At 38.3% G+C, this 13,903-nt stretch overlaps 1 protein-coding gene across 1 annotated transcript in view; it reads right to left on the reverse strand.

The window, feature by feature from the left end:
- The window catches only part of LOC134848892 (low-density lipoprotein receptor-related protein 2-like), a 154,528-nt gene that overhangs the window by 107,630 nt on the left and 32,995 nt on the right, over positions 1-13,903 (reverse strand). The window contains exons 10-14 of the mRNA XM_063866430.1: positions 9,750-9,948; positions 9,240-9,481; positions 8,934-9,052; positions 8,082-8,165; positions 7,427-7,658 (exon numbers count right to left, since the gene is read on the reverse strand). Coding sequence (XP_063722500.1) covers positions 7,427-7,658; positions 8,082-8,165; positions 8,934-9,052; positions 9,240-9,481; positions 9,750-9,948 — 876 coding nt within the window. The remainder of the gene's footprint in view (positions 1-7,426; positions 7,659-8,081; positions 8,166-8,933; positions 9,053-9,239; positions 9,482-9,749; positions 9,949-13,903) is intronic.

The following is a 13,903-nucleotide window of genomic DNA, read 5'->3' on the forward strand; positions in this document are numbered from 1 at the left end:
TTTGACGGTCCTTTCTTTTTGCTGGGTGCTTGAGTTGGTTGGTCCCCTGGATTAGATGTAGCCGGATCCTTTGGATTTCTATTCAAATCGCCACTGCGTGCTGGAATGGTTTCTTGGTCGCTTCCACTATCTGCGTCCCTTTATTGCATTTCCGTTGGATCTGCTTGCGCTGTTGAAACCTCCGCGGATGGTTATTTCGTTCGTTTGACCGAAATAATCGGCAGATCGTCAGTGTCTTCCGAATCAGAACCACTGTTCTCAAATCGGCGGCCGCTTTTCTCCCGTTGTTGCTTCTGTGGAGCAATCCTCTTCGTCGCTCGCTCTTTAACTTCCCGCGGAGTTGGTGGTAGTACAATCGATTTTGATCCTGTTTTAATCTTCTCTGGCTTAGATTTTGTGGCCACCCCCGATTTCCTAAGCACAACCCCATTATTTAAAGTCAACGTATGAGCGCTTTCTGATTTAATTTTCGAATGAAGCTGTTTATACCTTTTGCGGTTGCAATTTCCAGTTCGCTGGAATAACAATCCAGAAGGTCTTGGTTGTCCACTGGGGCCCGCGGATTTAAAATTTGACGGTTCGTCATCTTGGTTGGTTGACTGATCAGGGGTCAGTCGGCGTGCGTGGCTCCTGTTGCTTATGTCATACGCTAAGTCCAATCGTACGGCCCAGTTTGTGTCTGCAGGGTGTGGCATATCGTTGGCATTTGGGTCAGCGTTATCTAAACAAGCATTTTTCGTTTTTATAACCCGCGACCAATCCAGATTTTGCAGAGATGGTTTTTTTGTAAGGTTTCGTAAGACCGTGTTCGCTTCTCGTCCATGATGCGCCTCGAATGGCGAGATTTTTAATGTTGCTTTCTTCGAAAATCTGAGAGCGCCAAGGGCTCTTTCGATCATTTTTTCCAAGGATTCGGGTTGTTTTTCTTGGACAAACGTCAGGATGGAACTTTTAAGACTACCTCTGGTGCGCTCCACGCATCCAGTTGCCCGGTGATCATTAACAGGTGATTTTATTATCTCAATGCCCTCCCCATTATAGAATGCTTTAATTTCAATCGACATAAAACTCGTACCCTGATCCACGCGAATTTTCCTTGGCACTCCATGATTTGTTATATAGGTTTTCAAAAACCATAGTATTTTATCAGATCGATTATTTCCACAGACCATTGCCGAAGGCCAACGAGAAAACCGATCAACCGCCACTAACACATACTTCCGGGATTCATTTAAGTAGTTAATGGGCCCCTAAAAATCCACTTGAACTGATTCATTTGGTTCCTTCGGTTCAGGTATATTTCCCGGCTGATTTTTTCTTAAGATCGTTTTTAAGTTCTTACTGGCGGCGGTGCATTCAGGACAGTCCTCAGCTATTGAAGCCATTGATCGATAAATATACGGGTACTAAACATCTTTCGCCGCATCAAACATGTTGGATTTTCCGTGATGATATGCATGAATTCTATTGTTAATCGCAGTTTGTAAGTTCATAGTTATAACAAGTTTTTCATCCATCCACACTACGTTCTTCTTCACCGAAAAATCGTTAACAAATGAGAATAATAACGATTCATAGCATTAATTTTGTCATGAATGTTAGGATCCTGAGTAACTATAAGGTCGCGAATTGCGCTCAACTGGGGGTCAGAAACATAATTGGACTCAATGAATTTTAGGTTAATCAAATCCGGTAATGAAGTGATTTTATTAACAATCTTGCAATTCCGAGGGATGATTGACATACATACTGAAGTTGGATCCACGGGTGGTATTGTTTCAGCTTTGAATGCCGAAGGTAACGAGAGTGTGGTATTAGTCCGAACTGATTTGGTTACTTTAGTAATAGTTTCCAAGGATACGGTGTTCTTGGAAATTTCTGCAATTTCATCACTACTACTGTTTACACTTGGGTGCTGCTGTAAAAATTGTTGCCATTTCCTCATTTTTTTGTCCATTTCGATTCGAGATACTGAATTTTTAGATGTATTCGGGAGATTTAAACAACTTTGTTTTGATTGAATAATAGCACCAACTAATTTTCCGCGTATTTTGCGTAGCCGTCGGTCCGAGCCATGTGTTCGATTCTGATTGGTCGATTCTCGCTCACATGGCTTTCCGCCCTCTACCGGTTCATTTCGTGACCAAACTTTCAATCTATTTATAGATTGATTACTTTCCGCTTTGATATGCGGTCCCTTGGATTTAGAATTGGATGATTTGTATCCCCTGGATGCATTGTTCTTATTGAACCCGAGAGCGGCACGAATTAAGTTGATTTTGCCACAGTAAACATATTATCGTATATACTAATTGGCGTTGCTTCATTACATGGATGACGGGATAAATAATCTGCTAGCCCAATTTTTGCCCCTGGTTTGTGTTCAATTTGAAAATCTAAGGGAATGAGCCGATCTAACCAACGCGTCAAACGGCTAAACATCGTCTTGTTCTTCTTCTTATTATCGTTCAAAAGAGAGATTAACGCTTTATGATCGGTCACAATTAAAAAATTCCGTCCCAATATATAATTCCAAAAATATTCAGCTCCCCACACGACTGCCAACATTTCCAATTCATTTGTTGAATATTTCTTTTCCGCTTCGTTAAGGTATTTTGAAGCGAACGAAATCGGTCTCCACCCCTCCGGTCCTAATTGTTCAAGCACAGAACCGAGCCCGTTATGACTTGCGTCGCAAACGATCCGAATATCCTTGTGGATGTCGAAATGTTGCAATTCGTCAAATTTGGCCACTTGTTTTTTTAGATTTTCAAACGCATTTTGGCATTCAGAGGTTCAAATGTTTTCATTACTTCTACTTAGTAATGGTCGCAACGGCGCAAATGATTCAGCTACCGCTGGCAAATACTTGTGGAGACTATGTATTGACCCCATGAACGACTTGAGTTGAGTCAAAGTTCGCGGCGGCGTTAATGCTTCGATCGGTTCGGTTTTCCGTACCAGGGGATTTTTTCCAGTTGATGTTATTTTGTGACCTAGCCACTCGCAATCCCGTTGTGCGAACTTGCATTTTGATAGTTTTAGAGACATATTTTCCTGATCCAGTTTTTTTTAGAATTTTCTCTACCGTTGCTATATGGTCGATCGCGGTTCCCTTGGATACAACCAGAATATCGTCGATGAACGCATGCGCCTGGGGATATTCCGCGAGAATGCATTCCATTGCGCGCTGAAATTCAGCTGGCATCGTAGTCAAACCATACAATCCCGTCGATCGACCTCCGAGGAGAGAAAAATTACATAGTGGCAATTGACTATACGCATATGTCAGATCCATTGTTGTGAAAAATATATCTCCGGATTTTTTTTCCGCTAATCATTTGTCCTACTGTGTCCATTAACTCTTCGATGTTCGGCATTTGATATTTATTCTTATGCACTTGTTTATTTAGTTCTCAGGAGTCGAGTGCTAGTTTTACAGACCCATCCTTCTTTACCGTTATGACGATTGGGGACACAAAATATTTATCCGAGCATTCCGTCAGTTTTTCGGTATTCCCTTGTTTCAGTAGTTTATCGATTTCAGTATCCACTTTTTCTTGCAAGGTTGTACTGGGATGAGGGTTTCAAAAAGTTCTGCTTGTACTTTATAGTTTCTTATTTTTCCCACCCTATTGAAAAGGTTTGAAAACTGCTTACTGAAATAGGTTTGCCATGAGTCCAACTCCCCCTCTGGCACTGATGGTTCCGGATCCACTTCATCGATGGACATTATCTGATCCCCTGGTGGTGATTTTTGCACTAACTGTAGTCCGAGCTGATGCATCAAGTCTCTTCCAATTATCGATGGGCGATTTCCTCCTATGACTTTTATTCTTGCGTTTATCGTCCAGCCATTGGATTGTAACGTCACAGCCATCGCTCCAATCATCTGCAGTGGATTGTTCCCATAATCCCGAAATGCATTCTCCTCCTCCGAGAGGGTATCCAGTTTTATCCGCGAAGTTCCCAAAGTTCTTCTCAGTTCACCAATGGTGAAAATCGAAATTGGGGATCCGCTATCAATCCAAACGCGAGTAGACTTTCCATTTATTTTAATCGGCAACTGTGCCCCGGCGACTTTCAATTCCGTGGATCGTTTATGTTTTATCGCCATTACCATATAATCCCCGTCTGAACTGCTCGATTCCCACGAGTGCACCACTGGATTCTTGTTTACCCATCCAATGGAACTTGCATGCTGGGACGCTTCTTCGTCCGCTGAATTATCCAGGTGTGTCTCGTCCACATTCTCACGTATCATCCCAACTGCTCCCCGTCCTCGCTGATTTCCGCGCTTCCCTCTAGAGGTACGCTCGTAATGTCCTATTTTATGACAAAAATTACACGTAACTCCCTTTGCCGGACATCTATCCAAATGTTCTCTCGTAAAGTTTGGTTGATCGCAGTTGTAGCATCGATTGTTTTGGAACAAATTTCCACCGCGGTTCGAGCCTCGCCCTTGATATGAACCTCCGCCTCGTGCGCGATTATTGCGATATCCTCCAGGGACCGTTCCCACTGGTTCGGATTTAATTTGAATCCCACCGCCTGAAGATGATCCTTGGGTTCCCATTGATCCCGTGGCGACATAGGATGTGGCATGTTTATTACCCCGCTCGTACGAGAGGGCTATCCGATAAACCTCCTCCGGTGTTTTTGTTGACCTGCACAGTTCTTTTTGTGCTTCACGGTTATTCATATTGACAATGAATACATCCCTTAGTATTCGATCCTCCAATGTTCCAAAATTGCACGGAATGGAATTGCTCCAAACTTTCATTAATAAATTGTTTCCGAGAGAGAAGCTGATATGTCTCGTATGTTTCATTCCTTTCCTTCTTGATTTCCGTTTCCAGTACGTCGATCATCCGTGGGTAACAAACCGTTGAGAGATCCAGATGTGGCCGTCTTTTGTGAAGTTCGCCTTAGCCCTTTTCTCCCAACCACAAATACAAATTTGAGATCAGAACTTGTTCTGACTCCAGTCGATTCTTCCCATCCGCTTCCTCGGGCAAAGCGGTAACTTGAGCGGCAGTGAGAATCGCTGCGTAATAATAATTGTTCGGATTAATTGAATGCTTGGCCACCATTCCCCATTGGAATCTGTTGATCCAGAATTCCCACATCATAGGTGGTTCAGTACACTTTGCTGGCCAAATCCTGTAATGCTCAGTGGATTCTTCCCCCCCACCTGAGACTGCTGTCTGCGCCATGTTGAAAAGACTTGTTGTTTAGTATTTAATTCCAATAAAGATAATCAACTTGATCTTGCAAAGTTAACAATAAGAGTGGTTATCAATATTATCCAAGGGTGACAGACTGTTCCAAGGACAGCACCTGCTAATAGATTAATAAGCACCACGAATGACAGTTGATTGACAGCTTGCAGTTTGAACTAAATAGCAATATACGACACCAGACTCAAAACACGACTAATTTGTTCGACCACCGCGACCGAGAAACGATATTTCCAGAATTTGTCTGCGACTTAAAACAGTGTAAAGACTTTGGATTTTCGGTCGCGGACCTCGACCCGGGTCGAACTAGTCACCGAATGACCTCAAGTTTATTCACATGCTCAATTCAAAACACGTTCACGTTAGATTCTGATCCCAGGAGCAATCACGACTCAAAATTTGGTCAATCACCAAATCACTTCGTGCTAGTCTAAACCACGTAAAACTATCCTTGATAGTAAATTTTCGTTTTGTGATAGTAAATGCAGCATGCGATTAAATTTCAAACTTTCGAACTTTTAAGCATGGCGGTAGATTCAAGGAACAAACTTTTCAAAATAGACAGATAATTGCTTCAAAACATTCAGTGTCAAGTAAAGAAAATTTGCGTCTGAAATACATATATACCAAAGTTCAAATGTTTTATGAAAAATGGTCAGACGTCAAATCATGGAAGCATACACATGGGCAAATCCAATAGTTTCAATAGTTTCGTAAAGGCCTGGAGACCTAAAAAAACATGAAAAAAAAACTATTTACCAGGTTCATTTATTAAAAAATTTTGCACTGTTTTGAGTATATTGAAAATTTTCTGAACCGCATCAGCCTTATAATAAAAGAAGATAGCCATTGACAGTTGGAAAAATTCCAAAGAACTCACGGAGACTGAAAACAAATACTGACTTTTAAAAAAAATAACTTCCGACCAGCAAAAATTCGAAAAATCGTAAGCGGCATTTTGCAACGACAAGCAAAAACAAGGATAGCCGGTTACTGTGCAAGTCGCACAGAATGTTCCGACCATAGTCATAAGAAAAACCTTTTTTTTCAAATTCGTGTCGTTTTTTCTGCATGGTGTGGTAAAAATATCTGAACGAAATATGAGAAACTAGGCCAGTGCGACAGTATAATCAAATATGCCAATTGAAAAACGGATTTTGTGAAAAAATGAGTGAAAAAAAAATTGTAAAATCAATTTCAAAAATTTTCAAAAAAATTTTGTTTTTTTTTGCAGAAAATTGTTAAATTTTTGAAGTTTTTGACTTCCAAAAGGGCGTTAGAAAACTCCAACAACTAAATTTAATTGAGTAAAACTAAGTTTTCACAGCTTAATTTCAATTTAAATTAGCTATGGTAAGCCTGGACGTTCACCTATATATATATATATAGAAAGAAGAGAGCTTTTCAGTGTTCAAGTTCATGCTAATTTGGAGTTACTCACACAATGAATTGTGAACTGAGCGCTCAGACACCATAGTAATCAAACGGAAATTTACTTAAATTTTTACCAGAGCTATCCATACAAAAATATGAATGTTTCAGAGTTCCAAAGGCTAAAGAGCAAGAAAAATGACCTTTTGAAGCTTTATCTGGCGTTTTCTTGCGAATAAATTGATTGTGATAAAAAAAGCTTTCGTTATGTTAGAAGCACAACAAAAACGTCGCAAATAAAAAAAACTATGTTTTTTAAATTTTCGTATGATTTTATGTCGGAGGTTTCTGTGCTACTTCCACAGCAACAACCTCTTCTGCTTAAATTTGAAAGTTAAGCACACTTTTTTATGGTCTACACAAACTTAAAAATAGCCACCAGACAGCTGAAAATTTGCCATGAGCTGAAATAGCTTAATAATATGCAAAACGACCTTTTGAAGCTCCATCTGGCGTTTTCTTGGCAATATAACGATTGTAGTAAATGAGTTTTGAAGTTTTGTTTTAATTTTCCTTTTTTGAAAAACTGTCAAATATGATTGATTGATTTATGTTATAAGATTTCAAAAAACTATCAAGTAAAATTGAAAACTCCAGCTCAACAGACACTTTTGCGCAGCCTTTTTGAGACATTTCTGAACGCTATCCTTAAAAAACAAGAGAATTGACAATAACGTTAATCAGAAAAAGGTTGAGTCAAGTAAATGACAAAAAACCGAACTGCTCCCATAGCTAATCGCGGTAAGTGAACTCACCAATACACGTTTTGTTGGCAGCAGCAGCCGAATGTGGTATTCCCGATGTAGACATCTGTGCATTGTCTAGATTGTTCCCGTTCATCATGTGGTATCCCTGGCGACATGCACACTGCACTCCTCTGGGACTGGTGTTGCACACTTGTTCGCAGCCTCCGTTGTTCATGTCGCACATGCCCATGTTGCAGTCCTCGTCCGACCCATCCGAACAGTGTTCGATCCCATCACACAGCTGAAACACTTTCTCCAATTGAAACTGATAGTTGCAGCTAGCGAAAAAAATTCAAAAATGATAGCAAAATATAATTGCCAAGCAGCTGCGGAAGTAAAACACTTGTCGCTTCGAAGTAGAAACGATCAATATTTTTGAGATGAAAAAACAGATGAATATAGGAACTGCCGGCTGCTGCCTAATTAGCATTGAATGCCTTTTCCTGGCCAGTCATTTGAAAAGAAAATTTAAAACAAGGGAACCCACCCTATCCCATACACTCAGTTAATTCATCAGTTATTGCGATTTGTCCAGCTGTCTCAACAAACTAACATCACCCTATTTTGCAGCATTTTTTGTGCTCAGCGGAGGAATTTGTATCAAGAAAATCCTTTTGGTCGTCAACCCACAGCGTTCGTCACTCATTAATAAACATATAGTCACCTTGTCTAGCTCTACGCACTGGTCTTCAGTTGTTGTTGAGCACAACCAGTAGTGTTCTGGGTCACACTCCACATTCACCAGGCACTACAGAAAATAAAAGCAAGAACAGTTTATATATCCATTCACAGTTACATCATAAGTAGCATTGTTTTCGGGTAAAGGGAAGTCCCAGATATCGAAAATTTACAAAATATCAAAAAAAAATTAGACGTAGTTCTTCATCAAGATTAAAACAAGTTAGTTCAGCACCACGAGTTTGTTAAAAGTCAAGAAAAAATGGAAAAGCATAGCCAACTAACAGTTGGAGAAGAGTAATGAAACTGAAAAAAAAACTGAATTGTTTTTTCAAGAGCCTTCAACTTTTGAATTTCGAAGAAAAAATTAAATGGCCTTAAGGCTTTTTGAATTTGTAGAACAATTTATGATGGACACTTTTTGTTAACATTAACCCAATTTGAGAAAACTGTATCAATACGCAAAACTTTATTTCGCTGAGAAAACTGATAATTAATTCCCATTTTCGAAATCAAAAGTCGATCATGTTTTTTGTGACCTTTACACTTTTGCTGTTCGATAGTGGAGCTTGCCTTCCTTTTAACAATGGAAATGCACTGAACTTAAAAAGAAATCACAAGTCAAACCGCGAAAAATCAAAATTGAGCGTGCACTAATTTTAAGAATTTTTCCTGAAAAAAAAAACAAAAAAAATCAGCAAGACCTATATAAGAGTGCTCACTAATTTCACTATTCTTAAAAAGACTTTTGAGGTCACGTATATAGCTTGCATCGAATTGGGCGTAAAATGTATACTAGGGTAGAGGATTTCTAGAATGGTCATAATAGTGACTATACCTGTGACTCGTCACTCCCGTCTGAGCAGTCGATGACGTCATCACACTTGTATTCGTTCCACATACACTCCCCCGAGTGACATTGGAACATATCTAGCCCACAATCCATCCAGTTCAGACCTGTCAACATGCATGTTTGGAATCAATGAGTAAGTTAACTGTAGTTCCGTCTCCCAATCTCCTCAATTTTAGTTGCCAAAACTTTCAAAAAATGTCCTCATTTAGTTCTATGTTACGGCATTTGTTCTGGGCCGATTGAATTTGAAAGTTTTTTGACATGATAACCTAACTGGAATTGTCTGTCTACCTGAACAATTGGCTTCGTCTGAGGAGTCAGAACAATCTGGCATCCCGTTGCACTTGAGGTTCACATCAATACACATGGCAGACTGTTCACACTGGAAGTGGATGTCTGGAATGCACTGTGTCAAGTAGTCCCCACAGAGTGATGTGGTCTCGTCTGACTGGTCCTCGCAGTCCGGGTATCTGTCGCACTTAAATGACAGCCGAATGCACTGGGTACCATCAGCACATCCAAATTCGTTGTCACTAAGAACAGCAGCGATTCATGAGCAAGCTCAAAACAAATTTCGGTGCTAGAAAAAGGTTGGTTTTCTCTTTAACAAAGAACTGGGGTTTTTGATCAGTTTTTTTGACGATTCTATTGATCGGTAAAAAAATTTGATTCTCAACAAATGAAACCAGATTTTCTATAAACTGCATCTATGGCATACCATCGGTAAAAAAATTGATTCTCAACAAATGAAACCAGATTTTCTATAAACTGCATCTATGGCATATCAAATTTTGCCCCTACCCGCACTCTATTGTACCACAAGACGCTGGTTCATCAGCCTCATAAGGACAGTCGATTCTCCCATCGCACAGGGCGGAGTATGGGATGCAGTGGTGCAGTTGGGAGGAAGAGGAGTCACCGCCTGGACATCGCTGATGGTTCTCAGGACACTCATAAGACCCACAACCCATTTCGTCTTCTCCATTCAGACAGTCAGATACTGGAAAGGTTGATAACTGACAATTAAGTACATCAAAAACATGACAAAGGAATCAATTTTAAGAGAAATGTTCAGTCAGGCAATAAAAAACTATTTATTCTGATAATAAACAACTAGAAAAAAGCCCTGAAATAAAACTTCATGACAAATGCTTTTATGTTTCCGGTGAATTCCCAAAATTTTCCGTATAACTTACAACCACCAGCGGATTTAGGGGGGAGGAGGATTCGACCCCCTGCCGACCCAAAGGGTCCCCCCTTTGTACTGTTTTGAGATATCCATTTTTGGCTGAATGACCCTAAAAAATTTCCAAGGTCGTCTTCGGCGCCAAATTTTAGTAACTTTGAGGGGCGAGCGCGCGCCGAAAAAACGCTATTTTTTTCGGTGAAAGTTTTCTAAAAAGTGCCTTAAAACGCTCTTTTCAGCCACTTTTTTCAGAAATTTGCTTGCGGCGCAGAAAATTTGGTCAAGACGGGGTCGTGAAAGTTATTGGGGAGAGCTCAGCAAATCAATTTGGTGGACCTAAAAAAAAATTGACAAAATTTCCGATTTTTTTTTAAAATCGGCCCCGTCGAGAAAATCCTAGATCCGAGCCTGCTTACAACACAAAAAACTCAAAGCGTAGACGAACTGGTGTTATTAGATATTATATCATTTAAAACTTTTTAAGTCGTATTTTGGGTTCAAAAAACAAGTTGAACTTTTTTCCGAAAATGAGAAAAATAGTCTGCGATACTTGCTTTTCAGAATATAAACGGCGAGGAAAAGTGAATAAAATCTTCAAAGAGCGCATAAGTTAGTCCAGAGCATGGCCAAATTGACAGTTTTCAAACTCCCATAACTTTTGAAAAAACGATCCGAATTCAAATAGCTTTTATATTTGATTTCAGGGAGTTGATATCTTCAATAGGGTGAAAATATTGACGCTCTGAGCTTAAAATTTGAGCTGAGTTTCATGCAACTCTTTGTTGTTCATTTATCGGGTCTCAAAAATTTCAAACTTAGCAAATATTGTTCATTATATTGATTTTAATTGAAAAAAGTTAATGTTCAATACTGGCAATATTATTCAATATCTTGTTCAATATCTTTCGGAATTGAGGCAATATCTTGCTCAACGGAATTGAGGCATTTTTTTTTGTACCAGAAAATGCTTCAGATACCTCGATGGGCAGTCTATCCGTCCGAAGCCTTGTATCAATATCAGCTATTTTCAAAACAAAATTGATCACACAAACTCCATGTTTGATTTGAATTTTAAAAAATCATCTTTCTTTCACGAAACTGAAAGAGTTTCATAAGACCGCCAGGAAGCCAGACACAAAAAATTTTGAAGAACAAGGTTGCCATCAACTTTTAAACCAAAAACAATTTGTTATACAGTACCATTTTTCTACACGGCGAGTTAATATAGAATTCAGACAGAAATTAAATGATTATTATAATTGTATGATACACTGCTTTTGTTGAAAAGCGAGATCTCCTCTTTTAATCCAACTTAGCCCAAAATGGAATAATTACGCTTGTGTGGCCCAGATTTTTTATATTGAGCCAAATTTATATCTATAAGTAAGCGTTTATGACCAAATTTCTTTATATAATCTGAAAGATATTAGTGTCCTAAGCTCAAATTTAAAAGGATACTTCACTTGTGTTACTCGTGATATTTCGTACAATTAGGGGGTTTGAAAATTGCAAATTTGGCCAATTTGGGATAATTAACGAGCGATTTATGGCGTTCTTATATTACGCGTAAGCGGCAAATTAATTAGCTTTAAGCGGAAATAAGGCCAGCGGTTTAATCGTCTTAAAATGAGACGCTAAGTGCGCCCCTTGTAATTTACCTACGGGGGATAAATTGCGTGTGGGGGACGAAATGAAGAAAAAACTTCATCCATCATTCAAACCAAAACTATCTTACTTAGCCTCAATGTGCAGACGGAATATTCAGAGCAGTTTTCTTGTTATGACTTTTTTTCGAAGAAAATGACAGAACATTTGCGCTCGGCGTGGTTTTTTGTTCCAGACAGTTTTCGAATTTTTCAACTAGCAATTTTTGACAAACTTTTTGTTATCAGTAAGAAAGTATTGTTGTCCTGAACTCCATTTAAAATAAATATTCCACCTGTAATCATTTTTCGTGAAGTTACAGCGGTTTGAAGATTGCCAATTTGGGACAATTAACACGCGATATATTCCGTGCCATTAACGCGTTAGCGGAGATTTAATCCCTCTTAGAAATCATTCATAATTGATTGAAGCAGACTTATTGTCATAATGGCTATAATAATAGGAACCAAATTTATCATTTTGTACTGTATATGGCGTGAGTGGGATGATTTTTAAAAACCTCAAAATAATTACAATTTTTTTTTTGAAAAGTTCATCAATGTTTCAAGCAAACACTACTCTATAGACCTTAAAACGCAGTCGGAACAGTCATTGCGTTGCCCTGATACGAGCAATTTTAATCTAGTTTTGAACATGTCCGGAGCAAATAACGGCTCCACCTAGCTTTCTGTCATAATGATTTCATAAAAAACTCCTGTTCCGTCTAGCGTGTTTTTGCCGAGAAGTACTAGATGCCTCGAGAACATTGCTCGTTAGAGATCAACTGTGGTGTCATTTTTAAACTATTTAAAAGAAAAGTCAGAGATATGACGAAAAAGAAAAAAGAAGTATAAGATCGAAAAATATAAAGTAACGTTCCGAAGTGAAAGATCAAAAAATATAAAGTAACATTTTGAAAATTTTAAAAATAATTATATTTTTCAAAGTTTTTGTAAATTTTGTGATCCGAGCAATTGACTCTTATTGAAATCAATTAGACATAGAATGCGAACCCTGATTCCTTAACATTTAAAAAATTGACAATTGCTGGGTTTTTTCGGTCAAATTAAAAAAAAAATTAATAGCACTTTTTGACTGAATCACAGGGGGGTACGTAGGGACCGAATGATGAATAATAACCAACCAATTAAAATCGTTGGATCTTCCCATTTGCTAAATAGGGGTCAAAACTAGCATGAAAAAGATTTAACGTTGCAGCCTTCTTTCGCTGTGCAATTCGAGCAGATATGAAATAACCTTTTTGGTTTCTTATTTTATTGCTTTTTTTAAAAAAAAAAATGATATATTTTATTTTTAAGTATTGAGTTTTTTCCTATGCGTCTTAGATGAGACAACTTTTGGGAATTCATAAATTTTAAGTGCCTGAATTTATTTGCTCAATTTGGAATTATCACGGTTTCATTGAGATAATTCCAAATATGAATACTCAATTCTGATCAGCTGGAATTTATGTTCAAGCTTTTGGTTTCTCTATTTTAAGGGACTCCAGCGTTTTGTTTAATTTGCTAATACAATCTCCATTTTTGGTTTAAAATCTATATTATTTTCATTCCTCTGAAGAATCCAGAATCTTTTAATAAAACGGCCAGGCAGAAAGACAACAAAAACTTATGAGAACCGTAGGCTGCTATAATTGCTCAAAAAGTTTTTTTTTTTAAACCATAAGCTTCCTGTAGAAACTTTTTTTGTAAAAGACGTTTTTGTCATACGTTACCATTATTTACACGATAAGACCTTATAAGAATGCGAATTGTATTATACGATTATGCGTTAGACAAACATACCTTACACATTTACGTCTGTTGGGTACAACTAGGAAAATAAAGTGAAAAAATCGTTCTACCAATTATCACCTAAGTTTCAATGTTTTAAAAAGACCTCTTACAGAAAAAGAGAACGACAGTTGTTTTTTCAATAGACATTATCATAAAACTAAAAAAAAAAGCCCGCGTGAAAAGTTAAACACCACTAAGTTATGCCTCATTTTTTTCTTCATTTTTCTTTTAGCCGCTGGTACAAAAGCTAACTTCATCAGATTTTTAAAATTTGCCGAGGCAAAACAGAGTTGATTACAGTTTTTTAACTTAATCGATTCATTTGATGT

This window comes from Symsagittifera roscoffensis, chromosome 1, assembly GCF_963678635.1.
Source record: "Symsagittifera roscoffensis chromosome 1, txSymRosc1.1, whole genome shotgun sequence".
Lineage (NCBI taxonomy): Eukaryota > Metazoa > Xenacoelomorpha > Acoela > Convolutidae > Symsagittifera > Symsagittifera roscoffensis.